The following is a 26,790-nucleotide window of genomic DNA, read 5'->3' on the forward strand; positions in this document are numbered from 1 at the left end:
TGAATTCTCCCTAAGACTTTGACTGCCAACAAAAATCTGTTGAAGGCAATGCCTCTGTTAGCGCTGGGCACTATTGAGCCCATGGCGTTTAATGTGTTAAAGACTAATCAGGTTTGTCTAATCAACCAGCGCCTACGCAAAGACTTGTAGATTTAGAAGGAAGCTAATTAGAATTCACTCAACGCAATGAATTCTCTAATATTCATGCAATGTTTGACACTAACATGAAAAACGGAGAGAGAGACTTATTTAAATTATAAAATCAAGCATCAGTTAATTAAAATGATATGATGATGTATTGAAATAAACCTTGTTACAATGGTATAGAACACGTTTCAGTAAGTTACTTTTCATTGTATTTATGGTACATGGAAATTAAAAATGTAAGTTACGTGAATGTTGACTGTGATGTGTGATAAGAAAAACAATTGTTTCATTTAAACACAATTAATGAGAAAACCCATGATGGTGAAAGAAAACATTAAACTCGAAGTATGGATCGAGTTTGGCTACAAAACCTATGACTAAAGCGGTTTTATAGCTTTTTATTAACAATTTTAAAAATGCACATTTTAATTTTACACTTCGACACTATTAATACAATTTTAGCACAATCCACATAAACGAAATACTTACTAATTATACAGTTTGGGCTGCGTGGAACGAAAGAAGATAGATTAATTACATGCGTAATTTTTAAAAGTTTGTTCATTACAAAACATTCTGTTTATACTGAAATAAAATATATGTAGCAACAAAGGCTACGTTTTGCAGATGATAGGCTATCACTGTAACCTAAACGAGACCGCATTCGGTGCTCTGATTGGCCAACTCGAATAAACCAACCAAAGTCGTATTAAGAGTACATAAGTGTGAGCGACAGATCCGATAAAAATGTCTTATGACAGTTCGGACGTTCCAATGGTCTAACACTAGACTAAAGTTTCCCAACTACGTTGCTGATCATATAGAAATCTTTTTATTATGTTTGCTTCATCCTTTTCAGGAAGCCCTCCTTCCAGATACGTAGAACATTTACGTCGTACGTGACGCAAATACAGCGTCAAGTTCATAGTCAACAATATTTGTCTAGTCATTGATCAGTCACCACATAGCAGTGGGTAACAACAGATTCTTCTATTGTGTTACACTTAAACTGCTGTACTCAGATATATTTAATTATTACTTAAAGTATTCCTTAGTAACGATTTTGTTCCGAAAACAATTGCTAAGGATTGGGTTAAGTAACCATTAAATGACTCTGAGTGCGGCGGTAAGACTTGGTAGAATCCAATATAGAATATTGCAACACAATCGTAATTAGATTATTTATCGATTTGACTACTACCTAAATCTAACAGTTTTCGATTTTTAAATTATAATTAGGTAGTAACAATGTCTAAAAAGTTGACAGTTTTTATAAAAGTTACTCCCAAAAATAACAGTATAAAATAGAACTCACATTTGATCAAACAGCATAACGGCTTTGACGACGCCATCCCTTGGTCGAATGTACCCGAAGAACGTATCTTTCACGAAGAACCATCGTTCCTGCCATTTGGCACACAGCAGACCAGTACAGAAGTAGTTGCACCTGTAATACAAACATTGGCCATGAGCATATTGCTTTAATATTTGGCGTATTTGGGCAAACATTTGTGTAGTTTGGGTCTTCATTATCATCAGCATATAAAAGGCCTCTTCACACACGGAGAAGAAATGAGCATTTATCATCACGCTGAAATTACTAAGTCCAGGTTTCCAAACGATGTTTTTTTCACCTTATTTTAGTGGTGTTTAAATAAAAGAATATTTTAGCGTATTTGATCTAAAATTTGTTTAGTTCAAAAATGAACTTTGACTCATTTACATAAATATCATTTTGTAACAGCAAACAGAAATGATTTGTAACTAAAATCTACCGTAATCTAACCTCACACAAACCATGTTTCCGAGGAGACCGAAGCAGTTACACCCGGCCTGGCCAGGCTGCGTGGAGCCGGTGCGTTTCAATATCATGCCCTCCTTGCCTTTACCGCCCAAGTCGGATATAAACGATAGATTTGATACTTCTAGAAATTTCACCTGAAACAAGAATAATATGATTGTGTAAGAGGTAAAGTCTCGTTCCGTGGATGATTTTCACTAACCCCCTCAAAAAAAAAAAATGAAAAAAAGGGGGTATCAGATACCGAGTCGGGCAAAGTATTGTAGTGTATTCGGTGCTTTGGAAATTACAGAATTGTATACAGCGTATGCCAATAGGCTCGCCTTCAATTACATGGGTAAAACGTTGGTATTATATTTAATACGTTAAATACTTTTCGCCAATTATGTCAATATTGAGTGCGCAGCCTACCCCTTCAGGAAATAAATAGCGTAATATAACATATTAAAAACAAATTATTCTCCTCGGCCTACATTGATATATCTTTGTTTGAAACCGCAGCCTTGATTGCATGGTATTGTAACTATTTTTCCTTATAAAGTATGTCAGTTCATTGTTTTGTAGACAAGTAAATATAAATAAAGTTATCTACATTGATTTCTTTACACTGGATTTATGTCCATATTTATTACTAAGTTAAAATTATACATATTTTGATAGTGGTCAAATAAGCGATTAGAATAATTATAAGGATCTGCTTAGTTACAACAATTTTTGGCATGTCATTGTTACATAGTTAGTATCAGATCTTTAGTCATTCAATAGGTTATAATTGATTTAATACAGAAAATTAATGTGATTAACTCAATATGATAAAACGAAAAAGTCCCATGAAACCATACTCAGGTTTACAGTCCGCCACTAGACTGTCATCAAACATGGGCTTGCCCCAATGACCTACAGATCACCCGAACAAAGTTCGTAGAAACTATAAAACAAACATTTTACTACAAAAACAAATCCATTCATAATAAACCTACAATAGCAATTACCTACATAATTCAATTTACTACTAACAGTAAGGTATATCCGGTAATACAGAATCATAGTAAAAAAACGTCCTTCAATGAGAATTGAACCTTCCATTTAACAACATAAGGTAAAAAATTACGTGGCTGTATTATTGTTAACATCCTTGATTTAAAATTGAACCTTCAACTAAAGAAGATAAGGTAAAAAATCGTGTGGCTGTGTTATTGTTTACTAACTATTGATGTGTGACTCTTTGAAGGTTTTACTGAAGGTAACTTACCGTTTCATGGTGGTTCCTGTATATTGAGATGTTTAGGAGGTTGTATAGATACTCCTCAAGCTGCTTCATTCTTAGTTGGATGCCCTCGTAAGTCACCATTACTTCGGGTTTCTTTGGGAACCTGGAATTTTAGGATTTTTATTAGGTACTAAGTAATTGGTATTGTGGGTTACTGAGTTGAAGATATTGAGACACTTTTCTATCTTACAGTCTATAAGTAGCCACTGCTGACCAAAGACCTCTTCTCGCACTGAGAAGGTTTGAGGAAGTACATATTATTCGAAGAAAGTTAGGAAGTAAATAATGTTAGGATGTGCATATTACTCGAAAGGTTAATAAATTCTCATGCATAAGGAGCGGGCGTCTTAACCTCCGAGCATCCAAGACATTAAGCAATAAGTTGAAGCCCTATTTATTATATCGGGGCTCTTATTGGCAAACTGAACGTTAGTTTTATCCGTTAGAGAGTATAAAACTTGTGACGTTTAATTTGTAGCTAATAATAATGGTCTAATCAACAAATACATCAACTACTACTAACCTAGGCAACGCCCCCTTCCTCTTCCTAGGCCTCACAGCCCTCCTTGAATTACTTCTAGGCACAGCTTGCATGGCCACCCTTTCCGCCTTTTCTTCTGTATCAACAGTATTCTTGAAGCTGGCTCTTCTAGTTTTATGGGTTTTCGTGGGGAAGGGAATGTCCAATGAGGTTCTGTATAGTGTGAGCTGCTGGTGAAGGTATAGGATGTGTTTGTATCGCTTCTTGATCGTCCAGTTGAATTCACCATGTTGGAGGTAGATTGTGTACCTGGAATCAATGTTTTAATTTTGGTATAAAATCTATTATATAAAAATAAGTCGGGTTTTCCTTCCTGACGCTATAACTCCAGAACGCACGAACCGATTTCCGCGGTTTTGCATTCGTTGCGCAGGTCGCGGACTCCGTGAGGTTTGAGGTAGCAAAGAAAATTCAGGAAAAAAATAAGAGTAGAGCAGGAAAACAGGTAAAGTCATTGGTAGCGAAACGGAGTTCGCCGGGTTTGCTAGTAAATTATAAATAATATGTACATTGCCCATAGGGATGATGACGGGGTAAGAAAATTAAAAATGTAATGAAAAAATATTACACTCGTATTTTTGTTTTTATTTTGTTATATAAGATAACAATACATAGAATAAAGAATCAAAGTTTAGGAGTGGGAGCAAAAACGTCATTTCTACGTATAAAACGTACCCAGAAGTGACGTCACGTGACATTTCAAATCAGAAAGTGTTTTTTCAGTAAGAAAGTTTAAAATACGTGTCTAATATTTTAAAATAATGTACATTAAAATAAAAAAATGTCATCTACCCTATTGTAGTGGCAAAACAAAGTTATTGTATCAAGGAAAGGTGATACAAAGCGATGAAAGTAGACTATCAAACTAATATTATAAATGTGAAAGTTTGTCTGTCAATAACGCTGAAACTACTGAACGGATTTTGATGAAATTTGGTATAAAGACAGGGTATGAGTTGACTTGGGTGTTAGGATACGTTGACTTTTTATCCCACGGAAACGCGGAGTTAAATAATCGTAAAGAATTTATGAAGAGTTCCACATTACCTTCTAAAAAACATGGTTTTGCGTTCAAGTTTCTTTAAAACCATAAAGTAAGCATTGGTTTTTTAACGATACGGGCTGGTAATAGGAGAAACTCTTTGTGTATCTTTTATAAATTGTTTTTACTCATAAAAATCGATCATTAGAAATCGTTCATTATAAATCAATTCGAATTGGAATTTCAAAATAGATAGTTGTTCAATTCTCAGTACCTACTAAACTGCACTTTTATAGAAATTCTACGCTTCCAGTGTTAAGGAAAAATTTAAAAGCAATGCGAAAATATTAAACTTAACAATTTACCTGGTCATTAAAGAGATAAATGTCGGTAAATGTGGTATACAGTCAGTAATTATTCTACTTTTGCTTACCATAACAAGGTAAAATAAGGATAACAATAATGCAAGTATAATAACATCCATAATTAGTCATACATATAGGTCGGTAAGTATGGGATAATCTTCACACACAAACAACAATGAGTACCTATTTCATAATGTTACTATGGTGCAGTTTTGTTGGGCAGACAAGCGGACGATACCCTTAGTATGAGTTTGCTTTATGTTGAACGAACGAAATGAGAGCGCGTTTGGCATTCTGTACCCCTAGTATCGCTAAGGGAAATAAAAAAAATAGTAGCGCTCTGATTGGCCGGCTCCAATAAACCAACTAATCAGAGTGCCAAACCTGCTCTCGTTTTGATTACTTTAAACGTAATGTAAACTCGTACTTAGGGTACCGTCATGATTAATTAATAGAGTGATGTGAACCACCCATAGACATTGGTAACACGAGCAGCACCAGATGAATCAGAAGTGTGTTCTTGTGGTAATCATCAGGTAGAGATAAGGTTTATTTTTAGTTTTTTATTGGTAATAGCTTTTGCCCGCGACTTCGTTCGCGTGGAATAGTGACTTCCGGCAAATTTTTGGTTTTAACCACATAGTTCCCGATCTCGCGGGATCTCTTCAAAAATGAGATGTGGAAGATATTCCAGGGAACTCTTCAAAAATCAACATAATGAGCTCTGCGTTTGAATTTAATAGATGTATACTCACTTAGGGCATTGAAAAAATAGTTTAAAAACGGACTTAAACTAACTTAAAACTAAAGAAAGCTAAGAATTACGAATTTATAACAATTAAAAAAGAAACTATATTACAACTCTCTCCTCTATGCTATAATAACCAAGCTTAAACTAAATAATTTAAAAGAAACGACTTAAATCTAATCTAATCTAATTAATTTATAAATTATACTTACAATTTTATTAAAAAAACTAACTACAGTAACTACTAATAATCGATATCAAACTAAACCTACGTTAAATAGTTTAACCAAAAAACCAGGAAAACCCAACAAATAAACTTATTAATTGACAAATACAACGAAACCAATTTAGAATATACGAAACAGCAGGACCACTACAGACAAATAATCATACGACTGATAATACACTTTTTCTACGATAATACCGAAGCGCTCGGCCGATACCCAACCAAATGAATGTAACGAAACCATAGCGCGATCTATTTCGATCCCAACGCCATCTATCGAGGATAAAGACAACTTGGATTATTTATTTATACTCCGTTCGGGCATTTTCTTTGTACTAAAAGTTTAATTATATTGATATTATTTTTTTCATACCTTTTTACTATTTATTTACTTTTTTTCGATGAATTAAAACAATAACATGAACCGAAGTCGTGTAACGATCGACATAGAATTATCTATACTCCGTTAGAGCATTTTCTTTGTACTAAATGTTTTATTATATTGATATTATTTTTTTCATACCTTTTTACTATTTATTTACTTTTTTTCGATGAATTAAAACAATAACATGAACCGAAGTCGTGTAACGATCGACATAGAATATCTTATTTTTATTTTTTGATTTTTGAAATAAAAATATATCTATGTCCTTTCTAAGGTTCTAAACTATATCTGTACCAAATTTCAACCAAATCCGTCAAATAGTTGCGGAGATTAATGGTATAAGCATAGAATGTTCGACGTGATTCTTTAATTTGACATAACTTTTTTATTTATGAACCGATTGACATGAAACAAACACTAAATGTAAATTTAAGCATCCCACAATATATTCGTGAAAACCGCATCCAACTCGGATCAGCCGTTTCTGAGATTAGCGCGCACAGACGAACAGACAAACAGACAAACAGACAAAAAAAAAGTTAATTACATTTTTGGGTTCGACATCGACATAACAATAACCCCTGCTATTTTTTTTATTTTTATTTTCAATGTACAGACAGCACTTTTCTACGATTTTATTATATGTATGTATAGATGAGTCAGCGTTTAGCTACTATATCACCTGATGGTAAGCGATGATGCGGGCTACGATGGAGCACGGCTACCCATAAGAATTTAAGCAACCTATTCACTAACCTATGAGACTTGAACCCACCTAGGTTGTACCTATTGTTATAATTAAATAATCTTTATTGTACACCTTTCACAAATGTATTTATTTTTATAGGATGGTAGGGTACAAAGATACATGTTATTGTTATTTATACTGTTGAAGCATGGCTGTCTGACGCATCTCTCATATTTCTATAGTTGCTATCTAAAATACCTGTTAGTTGTATTGACAAATACAATATTTTCAACATAATTTTACACTTTTTCCTTCACAGTGATTCAGTGTGAAAAACCGCATTTAGTATAAAATTTTATACTCATTATCATTATTTTCGTTTGCCGAACGTCACAGTGACTATTATGAAACCTATGACGCAAAGAGTTAAGCCATCCAATTTAGTATTTACTGTAATTTGCGAAAAACTTACAAAATTACATTTGACTGAAAATCAACAGCGACTGAGATTAGCCGTCGCTTATCTACATATTTTCATTAAACGAGTAAATACTTTGATGTGTAAAACAATAAACATTTACAATGTTAATCCATTCAACCAATCAGCGGCGGCGTGTGCGCAATAAATATCATGTTATTAGATTGTGGGACAGATAATAAATGGACATAAATGAGAAATAGTGTAGTTCAAGTGTGTAGTAGAGTATCAATTATGTCTGTGAATCACTATGCCAGGTATCGTCATCATCAGTGGAGATTTTATAGCCACATGACAGGTTTAATGAACTGAGAGATAAGGTGAATAGAACTATAAATTAATTATGTAGTTGCATAATGAATAATGAACGTTATGCGTTAAGAAATATGAATGAAAACGTTTTTACGCACGTTTTCTTATGTTGTGTTTTATCAAATTGTAGCGTGCGTTTGTAATATGACGAACCTATCTTTATATAGGTACTTATCTACCTCTTTATTAAAATCTTTATCTTGGAACGAGCACCTACTTCGAGGCAGACAGTTCAAAGATTTAATGAATACTTGAAATATTGTTTACTTTTGTTCAGAGGCGATATTATATTTATTTATTGATAGGCTTTTTATTCGGACATGACAAAATCTATTTAAAGCTATCATTGCGTTCTTTCTCCACTTCTGAGTGTCCGTTTGCCAGATTAGGCCAGTGCAGATACCTCTAATAAAGGTAAAAAGTAAAAGAAATTTATAGTAGAATGAAACCTATTGGAAATGGAAGAGAATATGCTAAAAATGGAAAAAAATAAAAATTCCACTCCATCCGAGTTCGGGAAGTGGGGGAACATTTTCCATAGTAACGTTATTTTTTTTTACACTATCGAAAAGTAGAGATTTCTGCGAACAAAAAGCCCACCGAACTTTATAAAAAATCTGATATTTTGACGCGTGAATTTTCGATTGAAAATTAGGATAATTTTTCGGTATTTAATCAATAATTGGTAAAAAAAATAATTTTACAATTCCAAAAAAATACAATGTATTTGATACATATAAAGGCACGTTTTCACAAAATTTCGTTAAAAAATAAATATTTTTGTCGAAGATAACAATAAAAAACCGAAATCGTAGTTTTTTGAATTTTTCACAAAATTTTGAGGTAATACAAAAAAAGTGTAAATACAAAAGTTGTAGATCTTTTTATTACCTACAACTTTGCCGTTGAACTTTTTTTTGTAGGACTTGTAGTTTCGCCGAAAATTGCGCTAAACCGATTTTTCCTCTTAAAACCTCCCTCCCCCCACTTCCCGAACTCGGATGGAGAGGAATTTTTATTTTTTTCCATTTTTAGCATATTCTCTTCCATTTCCAATAGGTTTCATTCTACTATAAATTTCTTTTGTTTCAAAACCTATCTGCACATGCCTAGATAGCAAATGCCTCCTTTATCTTCTCCATTCGGGCCTTTCTATGGCCACTCATCCCCGAGTTATTCCCATGACTTGTCTGATGTCGTCGTCCCAACTTTTTTGTGGTCTGCCTCTTACCTATATCCAACCATTGTGTAACCTTTTTAATCCACTTATCCCTTCCCTTGATCATGTGGCATATGATCAGAGGCCAATATCCACTCATAAAAATTCAATAAAAAAATTAGCGGTATTTACTACACTAATAAAATAATTTTATACCTTTGTACTTCATAGTTATATCGCGACCATATGAAAATGAGGGTAAAATACACTATAAACGTTATCATAGATAAAACGTTGACGGCAATCACATTTTTACGGCTATTAATATTCAATGGTTAGATAAAAAAATTAGGTCTTTGATCTTCCAAGTGGGCCGTAATCTCTAAAGGTTATCAAACTACAAACACTTTGTGATATAAGTTTCGGTGTCCGTTCTCCGAAACGGCTTGACTGATTTTGATATTATTTTCGTTTAGGTTTCATACTGGAGAGATTAAAATAACGATATTTAATTGATACCTATTGTAATTCGGAATAAACTTAATTTATCGTCAACGAAATTTCGATTTTAATATCTGTGTGAAAAAGCACATAATCAAAATTGTAAACCTTGCCTCACAGTATTCTTCAAGTTAACAACGTTTGAGGTCTGTTGTCAGGACTGCGTTTCTGATTGGTTGATTAGTTATTTAATCTTGTGTATGTACATAAGTATTTATGTAGCTTTTAGTGCGTATGTATGTAGCTTGTCTCTAATACATTTGTAGCTAGGGACCTTGAAATGTCTTACTATTCATATTACTTAGTAATATTGTAGAGATTTTTTATGAGTCAGCTATGTAAAATTTGTGAGTGATAAATTTTATCAGTAGAATATTTTTTTAAATGACGTTGCCATACACTAGGAATTTCTCCTGTGTCGTGGGTTGTCCTGTATAGCGTTTAGAAACAATTAGTGGATCACAGAAAGAGTTGCTCCGTGCGGGATTCAAACAATGAAGTTATTTATTAAAATACGACTTTGAATAACACAAGGGGGCAGGAAAGACAGAAATTATAGACTTCAAACAACGTTTAATTTTATTGAATATACGCAAAACACTTTCATATTTAAATAAACCTATCTTTAGACACTTTATCCGAGTTATCTTTTAACAATACCTATATAACCTAGGTGCAAAGTCGTAATATTGCAACCAATGAAACGTCACAAAGATACAGTGTCATGACGAACATTTTACGTGATAACATCAAGTGATTACGTTATCTATAGGATTTTTAATAGGTTCAATTTATCTAGTACTTGTTTGACGAAGCTTACTCGTATTTGAACATAATTTTAATTGAAATAGAGTAAAACAATTGTGTAAGAATGATAGACGTGAGTCGTGAGTATTATTTGATTATATGAAACGTAATTATGACTCAAGGGAATTACTTTCTTTTCTAAACGTTTTTACTTATCAAATCATGATATCTAGTATTTTTATTGTATTATGCGTCATAATATTATGATACACTAGCTTCGGCCAGCGGCTTCGGCGGTGGGATATATTTACGCTTAAGTACTTATGTGGTATTTATTTTAGACCATAATATATCCCTGTTCGAAATTTCATCTCTATCGGTTCTACAGTTTTGACGTGAAGGAGTAATAAACAAACATACAAACTATCGCATTAATAATATTAGTAGGATATGTAATCAGGGGTACTTGTAAAACGTTCATTCAACCTTCAAGTAGGTGAAAGTCACTACACTCATGTACTTACATAAATATTTTTCTAAGGCATTAAAGCAATAATGATTATTATGGACCCTCATATCATACATTTCCTCATTATCATATTTGCCACAAGACTTCCATTGCTGACCATAGACCTTCCTCAATGACTTCCAGATCAGCTGATTAGTATTCATACATTTAGGTACTTTCACATTAATGAAAGACATTAAAAAGCATCCAGTTATTCAACATTCTACTCAAATACGTTAACAATAAAGTACAATTTAGCTTAACAATTTAATCAATAAGTTTAATTTGGGTGGTGAAATATAGACATTGTTATCTTTGAGATAAAACCGAATATCGTCTGATTTAAAGGCGAAGACGATAGAGCACGACTATTTCAGCTATTTCTAGACACTATTATAATCAATCAATTGAGGCAATTGTTATGTTCGCCTTGTCTAGTCTTAGGGGGTATTGTTGTTTAAGGCTAGAAATAATCACGAAATACAAAGAAGATTCGTACAAAGCTGAGGAAAAATCTGTTCTTTTTTACATATTTCCTTAATCTTATAAATACGGATCTGGGGGCACGGTAGTGCCCCCGCCAAGACGAGCCAAGCGAAGCGCAAGCGCAAGGGCACTACCTACCTTTTCTCGAAGCGCTTCGTCGTATTTTTGAACCTTCATATTCTCCTTGAGTTTGGGTTATACCAGATAAACAAAATTTTCAGGATATAATGTCAGTGGTAGACTTAATAAACCTCTAAAGTTTCAATTGCATAGCTCTTATACTTTAGATTTTATTGATATCTAAAATACCCCGATTTCGTCACTCACTCACTCACTCACTGATGATCAACAAAATTCTTAAGGTACTTCCTGAAGTCCTAGAAAACTGAAATTTGGTATGTAAGCTAGTATTAGTACCCAAACAACAAAAAAATCCTAAAACTTGGAACTTTTACCCCCCAACCCCTTAAACTAGGGGTGAAAGTTTGTTCGAGACTTCCGCAACTTTTGACGCTAGAGGTCTGAATGCGGCCGCGGAGGGGTAAAAATCTGAAATAGGGAAACTTAATTCCCTATTTCCTGCTTGAGATCTGAAAATTATACACAAGTACATAGAACACAAACTTTTCATCAAATCAAAACATTATCCTACCCATAAGTACTTAGATATGAATGATATTACTACACTTCACTTCGGTAAGTGTTTATTAATCAACCTATACTTTTGAACATAAGCATCGTAAGTATAGTATCCGCCAACGCCCGCCGCCTGCCCCCTCGTCCCCGCGCAGTAGCTAAAAATAATCGGCCCGTCAGCGAGCGCGGCACCCGAACGCGGGCAGACGCGCGAGGGCAGACGTCGTTGACGGTTGTCTCGTTGAATGAAAAATTTTCGGAATATTTCGGTGATTTAAAAGTTTGCTATCGCGGAGAAAAAAACCATTTGCCTAATATTTAATTGTTAGTAGTTTAGTAGGTAAAGGTTTAGATACTAGTGTTTTAATTTTCATTGATAAAAAGTATTAGGATTACGTTTGCAATTTTCTTATAAATTTAGTAGTTTAGTAGGTGAAGGTTTAGTTAGGTACTAGTGTTTTAATTTTCATTGATAAAAAGTATACCCCAAAAAAAGAAAAAAAAAATGAGCGACAAAAAAATACTTGTATTTGTCGCTCATTTTATCTTTCTATCATAAGCAACCTACAAAAAGAAATGAAATCCCACAAAAACATTTCATGTTAAATGTTGCCAAGACGAGACCATATAGCTCGCACTGTCAAAAAGTAATCAGATCCCGTGTAGAGCCAAGTTTCTAACCCTACATGCCCAGACCTAAATCGATAAGCCCTAATTTCACACTCAAGTTACGGGAAATTCTACAGCCATAGCTCGTACTGCGTAATTCGTAGCGCGTAGCAGAGTTTTTACGCTATAATCTCGTAGGCGTGCAAACCTTGGACGTAACTGGCGAGTCGGCCGCACGGACTTTTTGCTATTCGTCATATGGGCTTGAGCTTAAAAATCTATTCAATCTTCTAAACTCTTTCCGTGCGGCCAACTCGCCAGTTACGTCCAAGGTTTGCACGCCTACGAGATTATAGCGTAAAAACTCTGCTACGCGCTACGAACTACGCAGTACGAGCTATGGCTGTAGAATTTCCCCGTAACTTGAGTGTGAAATTAGGGCTTATCGATTTAGGTCTGGGCATGTAGGGTTAGAAACTTGGCTCTACACGGGATCTGATTACTTTTTGACAGTGCGAGCTATATGGTCTCGTCTTGGCAACATTTAACATGAAATGTTTTTGTGGGATTTCCGATTATCCGAATCTTATTTAGATATTACTTAGACGTTAATAAGTAGTATTTTTAACCGACTTCAAAAAAAGGAAGATTCTCCGTTTGATCAGTATGTTTGTATATTTGTGCGAGAGTATCTCACGTATGGATGGACTGATTTTGATGCAGTTTTCAGAATAGTACGTTACAGACTTAAGAGAAGGTTTTAGGGGTGTTGACCTGACTCAAAAAATATAGAGGCGGTATGTGGTAAGAGTACTTAGGCAACTATCGTAGAGGAAGTTCTATGAGTCATTTACCTAAGAGTTCATTGTACTCATACAACATTTACATAAATAATACATAAACAAGAATAAATAAGAAAAAAGTACTTACAAATTAGGATTCAGCAAGTGTGTTGTGACGCTTCTTTCGTTCTCTACGAATCTGACCTTTATTTCAACGCCCGGAATGAACACTTGCCTCCGCACTGAGTTGAATTTTACCGGCGCATTGTGGATATTTTTAAATGGCACTGTCGTTTGTCTTGGTGCTGGAACAAAATATATTATTTTAACATACAAATAAAATAGAAAATGTACTTAAGACCGATTTTTCCAACGGCAGATAACTTTATCGGAGGATTAATTTAAAATGTATACAAAAATTTCCATACAAAAACTGTAAGACGAAGACGTCAATTCAAAAACAGTCGCTGTCTCTGTCCCCATGTCCATTTGTATGCTTAAATCCTAAAAGCTACGCAACGGATTTTGATGCGTGTTTTTTATAGATAGAGTGATTTAAGAGGAAGGTTTATTTTTTAAGGTTTTTACAAGCATAATATATCACCATTGCACCCATGCGAAGCTGGGGCGGGTCGCTAGTTTATTATAAATAAAACTTATCTATTGATCAGCCCTTAATGTAAGAAGCACTATCTCCAATTTGAAAATTATATTTTTAACGAATAATAACCTAACGATTCACCTACCATTGTTTGTTACAAGTTCTATAGAAACCGGCCAAGTGCGAGTCGGACTCGCCCATGAAGGGTTCCGTAACAGCAAGTAGATGACATAATATAAAAGGTTGTAAAATAACTTGGTTTTACATAGTGTTTGTATGAACGACAAAGTTATATTTGCGGTTTTTGAAAATGTTTTATTTCTTAAAAACTAATAATGATATCTCGTTCAAACCAATTTTCGTTGTTAGTTTCCATTGAAACCTACAGCATATATTTTTTTCAGTTTTCTCACACTCTTATTTTAAAAGTTAGAGGGGGGACACTCATTTTTCCACTTTGGAAGCGTCTAACTTTCAAACAATTGATTTTAACGAAAAGTGGTTTTAGGAACCTTAATGTCTTTTTTAAATACCTATCCATAGACACCCATCACGGATATGTTAGCTGAAAAAAATTTTTTTTTGAATCAATTCCATGTGTGCCGCCCTTTAATTTTTAAATTTATTAATTTTTATTCAAAATTCGAATAGCGGTTATCGAAATACTTCATCCTACAAAGTTTCAACTATTTAGGTCCAATAGTTTCGGAAATAAATGGCTGTGACATACGGACGCACAGACGGACGGACAGACGGACAGACAGACAGACATGACGAATCTATAAGGGTTCCGTTTTTTTGCCATTTGGCTACGGAACCCTAAAAAGGGCGAGCCTATTACCACATACATTGGGCAAATGTCCAGATTCCATGCTATCACGCTATTAAATATTACGAAATTCTAATTTTAGTTGAGATGAGCTTATAATAAGCATTCCCTTTCCATGGTCGGCTGTTACAAATGTGAATGCTCGGCCCTTGAAGTACTTCTTATCGTTCTTAGGCCTCTTAACTTTTATCGTCTGGTGGTACAAGCGTGCTCCATCGTTGGCAACACCGTAAGGGTGTCCTATGTACATATGGCACGCTTGTCCACATTAAGCAACTCATTCACTCAGGACTAAAAGACAGGTTTTATATCCTTCAGGAAACACAGACTCTGGGAAGGAATTGTACTCTTAACCTAGATAGGCTAGTAAGATTACTAAGAAACAGAAAGTTAAGTCTAGGAATGGGTGAAATATCCACCATTGGGGTGGTTTTCCACCAGAGATGTTGTAAGCTACGTTGCTATGGATGCGTTTAGCTTCCACCAATCATAATAATTGGTACACATCATTTGGCACTGGTGAAAATGGACTCAGCTAAGCTATGTTTTTTTATATGGAAAGATGCGTGCTATGGATGTGTGCCTCCCTACTATCGATACATTGCATACGCGAGCTGCACATATTCCTCGCACAGTATTAGTGGAAACGGTTGCATAGTTTCACAGCTTAGCTATTACATCTTCGTAGCATAGCTACATAGAACATCTCTGGTGGAAAAACAGCCTAAAACATTGGTGTTTTATCGTTTGTCTGGTGTTGCTAGTCCGGTATGTAATAGTAATTACTATTATCTCTATAATTATCTAATATAAAGTGATTAGAACTAACGTTTAAACAATTTTTCCGTCGGTACACCCGTTCTTCAAATGGATTCGAGGACTGACTCATACACTATAATTTACCTAAACATGCATTTTTCATATGAATCAGAGATTAGTTATCAAAATTAACGAGATAAGGAAAAGATAGACTTTTCCATTGCATTAGGATATGATAGGAAGGCCATATGCTTACCTATTCCCTATCTAATCATACAGAAATTAATATTTTTTTATTTCATTCATATTTTTTAAAAGCGTTGCCTCTCACTAGGGATTTTACCTATGTCACACTTAGACCTACACTCCGAATAACAATTTGTTGAGCATACAATAATAATTTCTACAAAACAGCCTCTACGTTAGCGTAGAGGCGTCATAGTATTAGTACTATGACGCTAATAATATGATGACTAATTTTTATTTTAATGTCCGTCTTGTAGGTAAATTATTTTAAAACATTCGACACGTATTTTATATTATCTTAGGAAAACACGATATATTGATTTAAAATATCGTGTGACGTCACTTCTAGGTACCTTTTATACGTAGTGATATGACGTATTTACGTAACTCTCTCATATTCCTAAATTTTGATTCGTTTTATATAAATATTGTTTTCTTATATGACAAAATTAAAAAATAGTTGTCTAATATTTTTTCATTGCCTAATTGACGGACTAAATACATTTTTAATTGTCATATCCCGTCATCATCCCTATTGTACAATCAAAATATTTCAGGAGAGGAATATTACTAGAAGTTGTAAACATTTTCATACACTTCCTTATCACAAAACAGCATTAGCCGTTTATCTAAAAACCATAACAGTTGATCTGTTCCGTACAGATTGAATGAATGATCATTTTTATCTTTATACAGAAAACATTTCTAAAGTTTATATAAACGTTTATCTGTCTGAAAAGATAAGGATAGTGAATGATTGTGGATAAATCATTAGAGGACCACCATAAACCTGATAAACAGATTTCGAGCTGCTCGTTCATTTATTAATGTATCATTCATGCGACAAACTAGATAATACTTGTGTGCATTTTTATGTTTAGCCCGGTCAAGATAGACATTTGACATTGATTATCTAACTAATGGAAAAAAAATTCCTCCACGGAAAAAAATTTGCAAAGCGCCTAAGAGAAGAGTGATTAGTAAAATAAGGTGGAGTGAAGTATTTTATGTGTAGGTATCTATCTAAATGCAAATTCATCAAAAATATTTGTAGGCAGCATACCTTCCAAACGACTGCACCGAATTGGATGATTCAACAAATTCACAATCAGAAAATTGCATTCGAGGGATGACGAAACAGATTTTTACTTTAATTAATTAAAAATGCAATGTAACGTCATGCCTTTTATCCCCAAAGGGGTATAACGTAGAAGTGCAATAGGGATTGGGTGTGCACTTCTACCTACTTCTGCTCACCCCTAGTGAGCCTATTGCCATATATTGGGCACATTAATTAAAAAAAAAATTCTAGAACTCACCAATAACACCGTTTTCCTCCTTATTATCGACTTTGTCACCGTCTATGATGGACAGTGACTCGGGCACAGCCAGGCTCTCATCGAAGTCCGAGTCCAGTACAGGACTCAGGGAATCCATGGTGGGAAATGTGAACCCGGCCAGGCAGTCGCCTGAGGCCGACGGAGCAGGAGTAGGAGTATCCATCCCGTAGTTCGTGTAGCTCGTATACCCGTAAAGCTGTTCATCTGTAAAATTATTGCAGTTATATTATTTGTTCAGATTTTTTTTATGGAATCGGGGGCAAATGGGCAGATGGGTCACCTGATGGTAAGCGATCAGCGCTGCCCATGGACCTATATATTTAAAAAAATACTTAGGGCCTGCATGTTTCATCACTTTTCATGGGACAGGCAACCGAAGAGACGGATCAGCTGATGGTAAGCAATATACCTAGCTGTTCGCACCGTCTACGTATAACCGCAACACTAGCATAGTAGAGTTACAAGTGCATCCCCGATTTTTTAGGGATTGGGGCTTATGAGAACCCTTAAGTCTTTGACTGCTAATAGAAAACTGTTGAAGGCAAATCCTCCGCTAACGTCGGTTAACGATGACCACCACGGCCTTCAATGTGTTAACTAATATAGTAAGAGTTAAGACTTCTTTAAGATACATTCATAATGAGAAAACCCTGCAAACTTAGTGATAAACCAAGCGAGTAACTACTTTAAGTAGGTATGCATAAGATCTCACAAATACAAAACCAGATTTAGCGTCAAACTTAGGTACCAAAGTGAGAAGCTAAATCTAATAAAATAATAGCTTTACTTAGCCATTTTATAATAAAATTTTATTTAAATTAACCTAATTATTAGATTATTAGAACTATACTGACTAGGTACATAATTTGGGGAAAAATCAGAATGACGTGATTGGTTCATGAGTAACCGCTTCACTTTTGCCTTAAAAATAAATAACTATTTCTAAAAATAAAAATAAATGAAAAACAATGACAAGAGGGATTTCCATTAATGTCAAATAACAATGTAGTGCAACGTAATTAGGTGCACTAATTACGTTAAATATTTTACTAATGAATGAGTCACGGACACTTGAAAAATAGGTTCACCAAATATGTACCAAAAATTATCATAACATTGACGTTAACGGACTTGTTGTTGACCACAAGTCCACAGTTGAATATAGACCTTCTCCTAAATCATTCAGATTGTTCGGCAAAATTGTATATTAATAATGCAATTGAAATTAAAAATAAGTATTGTATCGAGTCCAAACCATTGTGTAAAACAAAATTATAATGATGAATCATGAAATATATAATGTAAACAATATCACGGTGTTTCCCATGGTACCTAGATAAATCTTTGGGAAGGTAAACTTATTCCATCCTAATTTTAGTTCCAACTATGTTACAGGGGAACTCCATTTACAATCAGGTTTAATTTTGGATTTAGAACTGTACAGACCAATCAAAAAATTTATTATTTATTAAAAAAAAAACAATTTAAACTTTATAAAATAGAACTGTTGTGTACTGATTGTAGGTACTTGTCAAATCTTAGTATGTAAGTCAAGGGTACAACACTATTAGTTTAGTTCACCTTTGTATTGTACAACCCTATTATTTTCAGTTCACTTTTGTACTGGTTCTGCTACAAAGCACAATAAACGTATTTACTTAAATATGGTATTTTAATGGACATAACAGTGGCGACGAAGGTTAAACATATACTATGGAGCGTAAATTAGTGAAATATCATGAGTTCAATGTGAAAAATGACAATTGGGACAGTTACATAGTTCGGCTAAATTATTGTTTTGAAGCAAGTGGAATCATCGATGATTCGCTTAAAAAAGCTAACTTTTTTACTGTTTGTGGTGCTGAGGTGTTTGAGACCGTTCTCGCGCTAATCACTCCACGGAAATCTAGCGATGTGACTTTTGCTGAAGTGACAAACATTTTGACCAAACATTATTCTCCGAAGCCTAATGAAATATCAGTGTCTTACAAATTCTACAAACGTGATCAAGCTGCGAATGAATCGGCATCAGAATATATCGCTCAACTGAGGAAAATTAGTACAGACTGTAATTTTCCAAACCTGGAACGCATGTTGCGAGACAGGTTGGTATGCGGCATGAGCGATCGCAAGCTGCAGTACGAGTTGTTAAAGAAGAACGATTTGCAATATCAGGACGTAGTAGACGCCATGGTGTCATCAGAGACTGCGGGGAAGGATGCACGTATGATACACGCCAACGAGCAGGCGACAACGTCGTCGCCCAGCGCCGACTTGTCTCTGCCGTCTACGGAGGAACCAATGGATGTGAACGCAATGAAAATCAGAGCGAACGTTCGTCTCTGCTACCGATGCGGCGATCGTCATGGTGGTGAATGCCGTTTTGTCAATGCAGTTTGCCGGTATTGTAAGAAGAAGGGTCACATTGAGAAGATCTGTTCAGCTAAAAAGAAAAATAACCTAAGCAAAGTGAATTACGCCAGTGACGAATCTGATGCGCAACTGAATGGAATCTACAAGGTGACTGGTACACAGTCGCACGTGCCGGCATACAAACTGCGTGTGTTGCTGGACGGTGTGCCCGCCGAGATGGAAGTGGACTCTGGTGCCGCGTTCTCAATCATCAACGAGCGCACGTGGGACCGCTTGCCGCCGCGCGCCGCGCCGCGACCGTTACACACAAGATTACGCACGTGGAACGACTCGCGGGTTTTGGTCATCGGCCAAGCGACAGTTACGGTACAATATAAGGACATTAAGCGCGACTTGACTGTAGTGGTAGCTAAGGGCTCGGGGCCAAATCTGATAGGTCGTGATTGGTTTGAGGCTCTAGAAATATCGGTAAGTGTAAATAAAATTTTTGATGTCGATATGTCTGTGATTGATAAGTTGTTAACGAAATATAGGGAGGTGTTCAAGGACGAACTCGGTACATACCGGGGAAAGCCTGTCTCGATTCACTTAAAACCGAATGCACATCCAAAGTTTTTAAAAGCACGGCCTGTACCGTATGCTATTAAAGATAGGGTTGAAAAAGAAATTGACCGTTTGGTAGCTGAAAATGTCTTGAAGCCCGTGTCGTATTCAGACTGGGCGACCCCGGTTGTACCGATTATTAAAAAAACGGGGATATCCGCCTCTGTGGCGATTACCGAAGCACGGTCAATCAGGCTACTGAGTCTGACACATACCCAATGCCTACTGCTAGTGAGGTTTTCGCAACAGTATCTGGGGGTAAATTCTACACTACACTGGATCTAGACAGAGCATATACACAGGTGGTAGTCACGGACGAAACAGCACGACTCTTAACATTAAACACATGTAAGGGCTTATACACAGTACACAGGTTAGCTTTTGGGGTGAAGGCTTGCCCGGGCATTTTCCAGCGATTGATGACGGCATTGCTAGCCGGAGTACCCGGTGTCGCTGTACTGATTGATGACGTCATCATCAGTGGACGCACTATGCCAGAGATGTCACAACGTCTGGAGAAGGTCCTGCAGCGAATAGAGACGGCCGGTTTGCGTCTCAATATGAGTAAATGTAAGTTCGCTAAGGAGCGAGTGGAATTTTTAGGTTTTGTTATCGACGCCGACGGAATTCACCCGGCACCAAGTAAAGTGGAGTCGATACTGAATACACCAGAACCTAAGAATGTCCAACAGCTACAAGCTTTTCTAGGCTTGTATAACTTTTATGAACGGTTTGTTCCTCATAAAGCTACTATCCTTGAGCCTTTACATAGGTTGCTCGACAGATCCCAGGAGTGGGTGTGGTCAGATAGAGAGCAGAGCAGTTTTAATACTGCTAAGCATCTTCTATCTTGTGATTTAACGCTGGTGCACTATGATCTAAATAAGCCGTTGGTTCTAACCTGTGACAGTTCTGAATATGGAGTGGGAGCCGTCTTGTCTCATGTGATGGACAACGGACAGGAACGCCCTGTGGCCATGGGCTCTAGGACACTTCACACGCACGAAAGACGCTACTCCCAACTCGATAAAGAAGCGACTGCTATAATGTTCGGCATAAGTAAATTTCACAATTATTTAATGGGTAGGTCATTTATGATAGTAACTGACCATAAACCGTTACTAGGCATATTTGATCCAAAACGCCCTATCCCCAATGTTTTGTCACCTCGTCTGACGAGAATGGCTTTGATACTCACTTCCTATAGTTATGACATTACGTACAAGCCAGGGCCACAGATAGGTCACGCTGACGGGTTAAGTCGCTGGCCACAGCCTGTCCCTGAACAACCGGAGCCAATGATGGCTGATATATTACTTATGGCTGAAGCTCCTGAAGATTTTCCTGTTGACGTGGACACATTAGCACACGCCACAAAACGTGACAAAGTCCTCAACCGGGTCAGTCATCACATTCTGTGTGGCTGGCCAGCTAAAGAATCAGACAATCAGCTACGTCCATACTGGTTGCATCGTACTGAGCTGTCATTGCATGAGGATTGTGTTCTGTTAGGTTGTCGTGTGGTGGTACCATCATCACTACGAGAACCTGTGCTGCGTGCTTTACATAAAGCTCACAGTGGTATTGTTCAAACAAAAGCACTGGCAAGAAGTTATGTCTGGTGGCCACAGCTGAACAATGACATTGAGTCGTTAGTAAAAAATTGCAATAAGTGTTTAGAAAGCAGGCATATGCCACCTAAGACCACATACGAGTGGATCTTGCCAACAAAACCTTGGTCTAGGTTGAACATTGATTTCGCAGGGCCTTACCAAAATAAAACGTTTCTTATAATTGTTGATGCATATTCTAAGTGGCCTGAGGTATTTATTGTTAACAATATGACTTCAGCTACTGTAATTAGGTATTTAAGAATTATTTTTTCTATTCACGGCCTGTGTAAAACCTTGGTTTCTGATAATGGTACAGCTTTTGTTTCGACTGAGATGAAACAATTCTTAGAGGCTAATAAAATTAAACATATTAAGTCGGCTCCTTTTCACCCCGCTACTAATGGGCTGGCAGAACGAATGGTGCAAACGGTGAAGGATAAACTTCGTAAAATGGATGGTATGTCCTGGGATATTAAAATTCCGAACATGCTTTTAGGACTTAGAGCTTCACCATGTACAACTACTAACAAGAGCCCAGCAGAGCTTTTGTTTAATAGAAGAATTCGAACATTATTAGACTCTATTAATCCACTGGATAAACAACAGAAAACTCGGGAAAATCAAGTGGAGCGGAATATTAATAAGAAAAACAGACAGACAGACATAGGAGAAAAGGTTATGTACAGAAACTTTAGTAGTGGACCACGTTGGTTACCAGGTACAGTCATTAACAAAGAAGGTCCATCCAGTTATCGGGTCAAAACTAAGGAGGGAACTGTAGTCAACAGACACATAGACCAATTGATTAAACAGCATTCACAACACACAGATACAGAACAAGAAAATGAGGAATTAGATAGGAATAGGGAAACGGTAATGGTGGAACAAACTAATGGGGAAGGACAAGATCAGGCTATGGGAGAAATACCATCTAGTCAGGATAGTGACCAAATTATAGAAATACCAAGTTCAGATAAATGGGCTGAAATGTTAGGGATACCTAGAGAGTCTGAGGTTGAGTTTGCTGGTGGGAAGATTAAAACTAAAATAATATCTGCTCAACATGGTAAGACTCCATATACAAGACCGACTAACGGTTGTAACTATTTGCTGTAAGTGTAGTGTACTTTAAGATGTTTCCAATTGTTAATTTAATGATTATACACATTATATAGCTGTAGTGAATAGATATATAAGCTAATGTATAAGTTTATAATAAGTTTAATTGATGTGACTGATTAAGTAAAGGTGTTAGTTTAAGTATTGTTATGTATATCTTTTGTTTGTGTAATTTACATACTTGGGGGAAAGGTATGTTGTGTACTGATTGTAGGTACTTGTCAAATCTTAGTATGTAAGTCAAGGGTACAACACTATTAGTTTAGTTCACCTTTGTATTGTACAACCCTATTATTTTCAGTTCACTCTTGTACTGGTTCTGCTACAAAGCACAATAAACGTATTTACTTAAATATGGTATTTTAATGGACATAACAAGAACAAAGTTGAAAATTTGTTATAAAATACAAATTTTGGTAGTACCTCATATTAAAGTCTATGTATAATAATGAACTATGAACATTGATACCACTCTACCACTATAGTATCAAGTACCAAACAAGTCCTCAAAAGGTAACTAGAACCCAAGACATTACAAGACAGGATGAAACACTTTACCATGAAGTAGAAGAGCAATTTATTTAACTAGCGTCCTCACAAGATGCCATAAATAGCTAACATATGACTTACTAGCTGTATTATCTGCAGTATATATCTACAGTTATTTGCGAGCATTTTATATCTTGCACTGCAAACTCTTTGTTTTGTTTTTAAGATCTGTTTAATGGTAATATTCAATAGCAGATTGTTCTTTATTTAATGTCAAAGATACTTAATTTATTTCTTTAAAAAATATTAAGGACTATAAAAAAAGGAAGCCAAGATTTTACTGATTGTATAAATTTATATAACATATTTTGACCATTTTGCTTCAAAAGTACCATTAAACACTTATCAGTGAAACCTAGAGACCCTTAATTTACAATAACATTTAGGAAAATATTATTCAGTGGCAAATACCACTGTAGAAGATTTTTTATTTATGTGTCGATGTTTGGCCTCTGTGCCACTTAGTGGTAAGCGATGATGCGGCCTATGATAGAGCATGTCTGCCTACAAGCAACCTATTCAGATAATATGTGTAAGTATGAAATTTTAGTAACATTACATCATATTAAAAAGTTATTAACATTAGGTGAAGTCACTATAATCATAAGGATTAATTACAGTTTTACCGCAATCTATCTGAAGCTTACCAAGTTAATATGATAATAAAAATATTTAGGAGCGACCAAATGATAATATGTAAGACACAAACGGCAAAGTACAAATACAATATTTTATATTAATAATTGGTTGTCAGATTATTCTAGGTTTAAGGTAGGCTTTATCATAAGTTAAAAACATTACGATGAAAATTTGCATTAATAATTGTTTGATTCTTATATTGACACTGTATCTAGTGGTCAGCTATTTTAACTTTCTTTATGTGGAAAGAATTTAGGAGTTAGTTTCATGAGAAGTTTATTTTCCTATAGGAATAGAAAAGTTCCAAACTTTTGTTCAGTGTCATTTCATAAAAAAACAAATTCACTGATCAAAAGCCAGTTTAATTGTTTGCAGATGTGTCATAGCAATAATCTGATAAAATTATACAAATTATCACAAATGTATTGTTACAATTTGGATAAGCATTAGCAAGTACTTACGGTAGGAAATAGTATGACCAAGGACAGAATAATTTTTATTGTCCTTAGGAATTACTTAGATGAATTGTTTTGATTAAATAATAGAAGAAAGAAAACAATGAAATACTCTGAAGGCCACAGTCACTATTAATCTAAAATCTAGCACTCACACACATTACAGAGAGAAATAAAAAAAATCAAAACACCAAAGCCTAATAAACACTGAGTTAATACACCATTAATAAAACCTTTTCCATCACTCACTTCATAAAGACACTGGCCACTTATTAAACAAATATAAAAAAAATTCAAACATAGAACACTGTACTGTACCTCGTATGATTAAGTTATGGGAACTCAATGTTAAATCCTTACGTTCCATACGTTTGTTGGTTATATTATTTTCTCGGTATTCAGTAGTAATCACACGGTACCCATTGGAGTGCTGGTAACTAATGTGTTGTCCATTACACGGTACAAAACCAACACTTGTGTACATAATCTACGCCGATAAGATAATAAAATATCACGCTTATAATAGTACTGTTTTGACGGTTGCGAAAAGAGGTTGCATTATAAAAATTCACTGTTTTCATGGCAAAAGTTGTGCCGACGACAGTGAATCGTCGTTCACGGTTGAGCGAGCAAGGCCTTTAGAAGTTTTTTACATTGGGATAAGTGAAATCTTTACTTACTAAAATTGTTTGTTTCTTTTAGGAAATGATGTTCGGGAGGTACATGATGTAGCGCTAATGAATTAAACAAAGGCTTCCGAAACCCGGATTAACGAATGCTCGATTCATTCGAGGTAATTACTCTACTGGTTCAAGGCCCTTTGCGTTAAAAAAATAGGTATCTCAGGAAGAGTGACGTAATGGGTACCAAGTGGTTAAGTGCTTGTCAACATTTGATACATTTTGATTTGATTTAATTTAAATCTATAATTTTATTTTGAATAAAAAATCTAGATGTTTTGAAAAAACTAATTCTAGTAGTTTGAAACTCAGTACAGATGAACTATTTTGGCAAATAATTGGTTTTCTAACAAATATATATATTGAAAGCCGTTTTACTTTTAAAATTACTAAAATCTTCGAAATAAAATAAAATGTATATTACACAGCACTTTTTTTATTTCCTAGTGACAAAAATAATATTCATATTTTGAAAATACTACAAATGTTTGTGACCTCAGAGTATTATGACTGACGTCATCTGTGTATGACAGTTTGATGACTTCGACTTGAAGGTTACAGCTGCGTTCAGAATTTAAACTCTGTCTAACTTCAACTTAAAATATTCGTTCAAAAACTATAAGACTTGTGTTATTTTTATATTGTAAATAAAATTGTGTAATTTTTCACTAAATAATATTTATTTATTTAAAGTATATTTCGTACAAAAAATACATTTATTTATTAGCCTATTAAACAGGAGTCATTTGATTGAACAATTATTATTAGAACGCCTATTAGGTTTATATGAGCAAACGGTTTTTACTAAACAAAACTTGGTAATCGAACATCCGTGCAGGCGCTATTTCTATTTTTCTTATACCTTCTAGTTTGTAATTATTTAAATTATTGCAGTAATTAAAACCCTTAAGAGTATTTGTTTGGAAAATTTGATCGAAACATTTCTTAAGTTAAGAAATGTTTCGTTCAAATTTTACAATCTCCTTTGTGCTTTTTTTATTTATTAAAGGACTTTGTCTCTTAGAGTATGTTAACGTGTAAAAAACAAAATTAAATATCTATTGTAGTCAGTCTACAAAACTTATGGTCTACATATAAATATTTATAACATTTTTGCTCTATCACAAACTGGGAAAGCAAGAGTGCTGTTCACATATCCCGTGTGATAGTGTGCGTGATGTGGAAGATTCAACCACTATTCTTTTTTTGTCAAGTAATGAATTTATAGGATGGGATGATTTTATAAAAATCTTGAAATGTATATTTCTGTTTTACTGTAGTTTATAACAATTTTGTAGTATACACAAAGAATTGTTCCGTGCGAGAATTGAACTCACAACGCGTTACACCAGCAGCCAGCACCAACCGCCAATCGTACATTATGACGTGTGTTACAGTATGTTGCTTTGATTAGATACTCTGTGGTTACTGGTTATGTCAACTATCATGTTGTACCTACATGGGAGGTAACGTATGGGCTATATGGTAACTTAGCTATGTAGAACCAGTATAAAGTGACCGTTGAATGTGTAGAAACATCACACAAAGTGAGACCATGATAAATTAGGTATTTCAGTTTCATGTTTAGCCGTGTTTACTTGTACTTAGATATC

At 35.1% G+C, this 26,790-nt stretch overlaps 2 protein-coding genes across 3 annotated transcripts in view; one reads left to right on the forward strand and one right to left on the reverse strand.

The window, feature by feature from the left end:
- The window catches only part of LOC118263587 (phospholipase D1), a 36,542-nt gene extending 11,147 nt beyond the window's left edge, over positions 1-25,395 (reverse strand). The window contains exons 1-7 of one of the 2 annotated variants that reach the window (XM_050705564.1): positions 25,178-25,395; positions 17,126-17,350; positions 13,520-13,676; positions 3,742-4,008; positions 3,201-3,321; positions 1,934-2,085; positions 1,463-1,594 (exon numbers count right to left, since the gene is read on the reverse strand). In XM_050705564.1, the coding sequence (XP_050561521.1) occupies positions 1,463-1,594; positions 1,934-2,085; positions 3,201-3,321; positions 3,742-4,008; positions 13,520-13,676; positions 17,126-17,309 (1,013 nt within the window). In that variant the 5' untranslated portion in view covers positions 17,310-17,350; positions 25,178-25,395. Of the gene's footprint in view, positions 1-1,462; positions 1,595-1,933; positions 2,086-3,200; positions 3,322-3,741; positions 4,009-13,519; positions 13,677-17,125; positions 17,351-24,815; positions 25,143-25,177 lie in introns of those variants that run through there. The other variant, XM_050705563.1, reaches the window with a different exon arrangement.
- LOC126912608 (uncharacterized protein K02A2.6-like) lies at positions 18,649-23,234 on the forward strand. Its single transcript, XM_050705562.1, is given in 2 exon segments — positions 18,649-20,273; positions 20,276-23,234. Coding segments are annotated over 2 exon segments (3,990 nt in total). The 5' UTR covers positions 18,649-18,859; the 3' UTR covers positions 22,852-23,234.
- Positions 25,396-26,790: the final 1,395 nt, after the last annotated feature.

This window comes from Spodoptera frugiperda, chromosome 27, assembly GCF_023101765.2.
Source record: "Spodoptera frugiperda isolate SF20-4 chromosome 27, AGI-APGP_CSIRO_Sfru_2.0, whole genome shotgun sequence".
Taxonomy (NCBI): Eukaryota; Metazoa; Arthropoda; class Insecta; order Lepidoptera; family Noctuidae; genus Spodoptera; species Spodoptera frugiperda.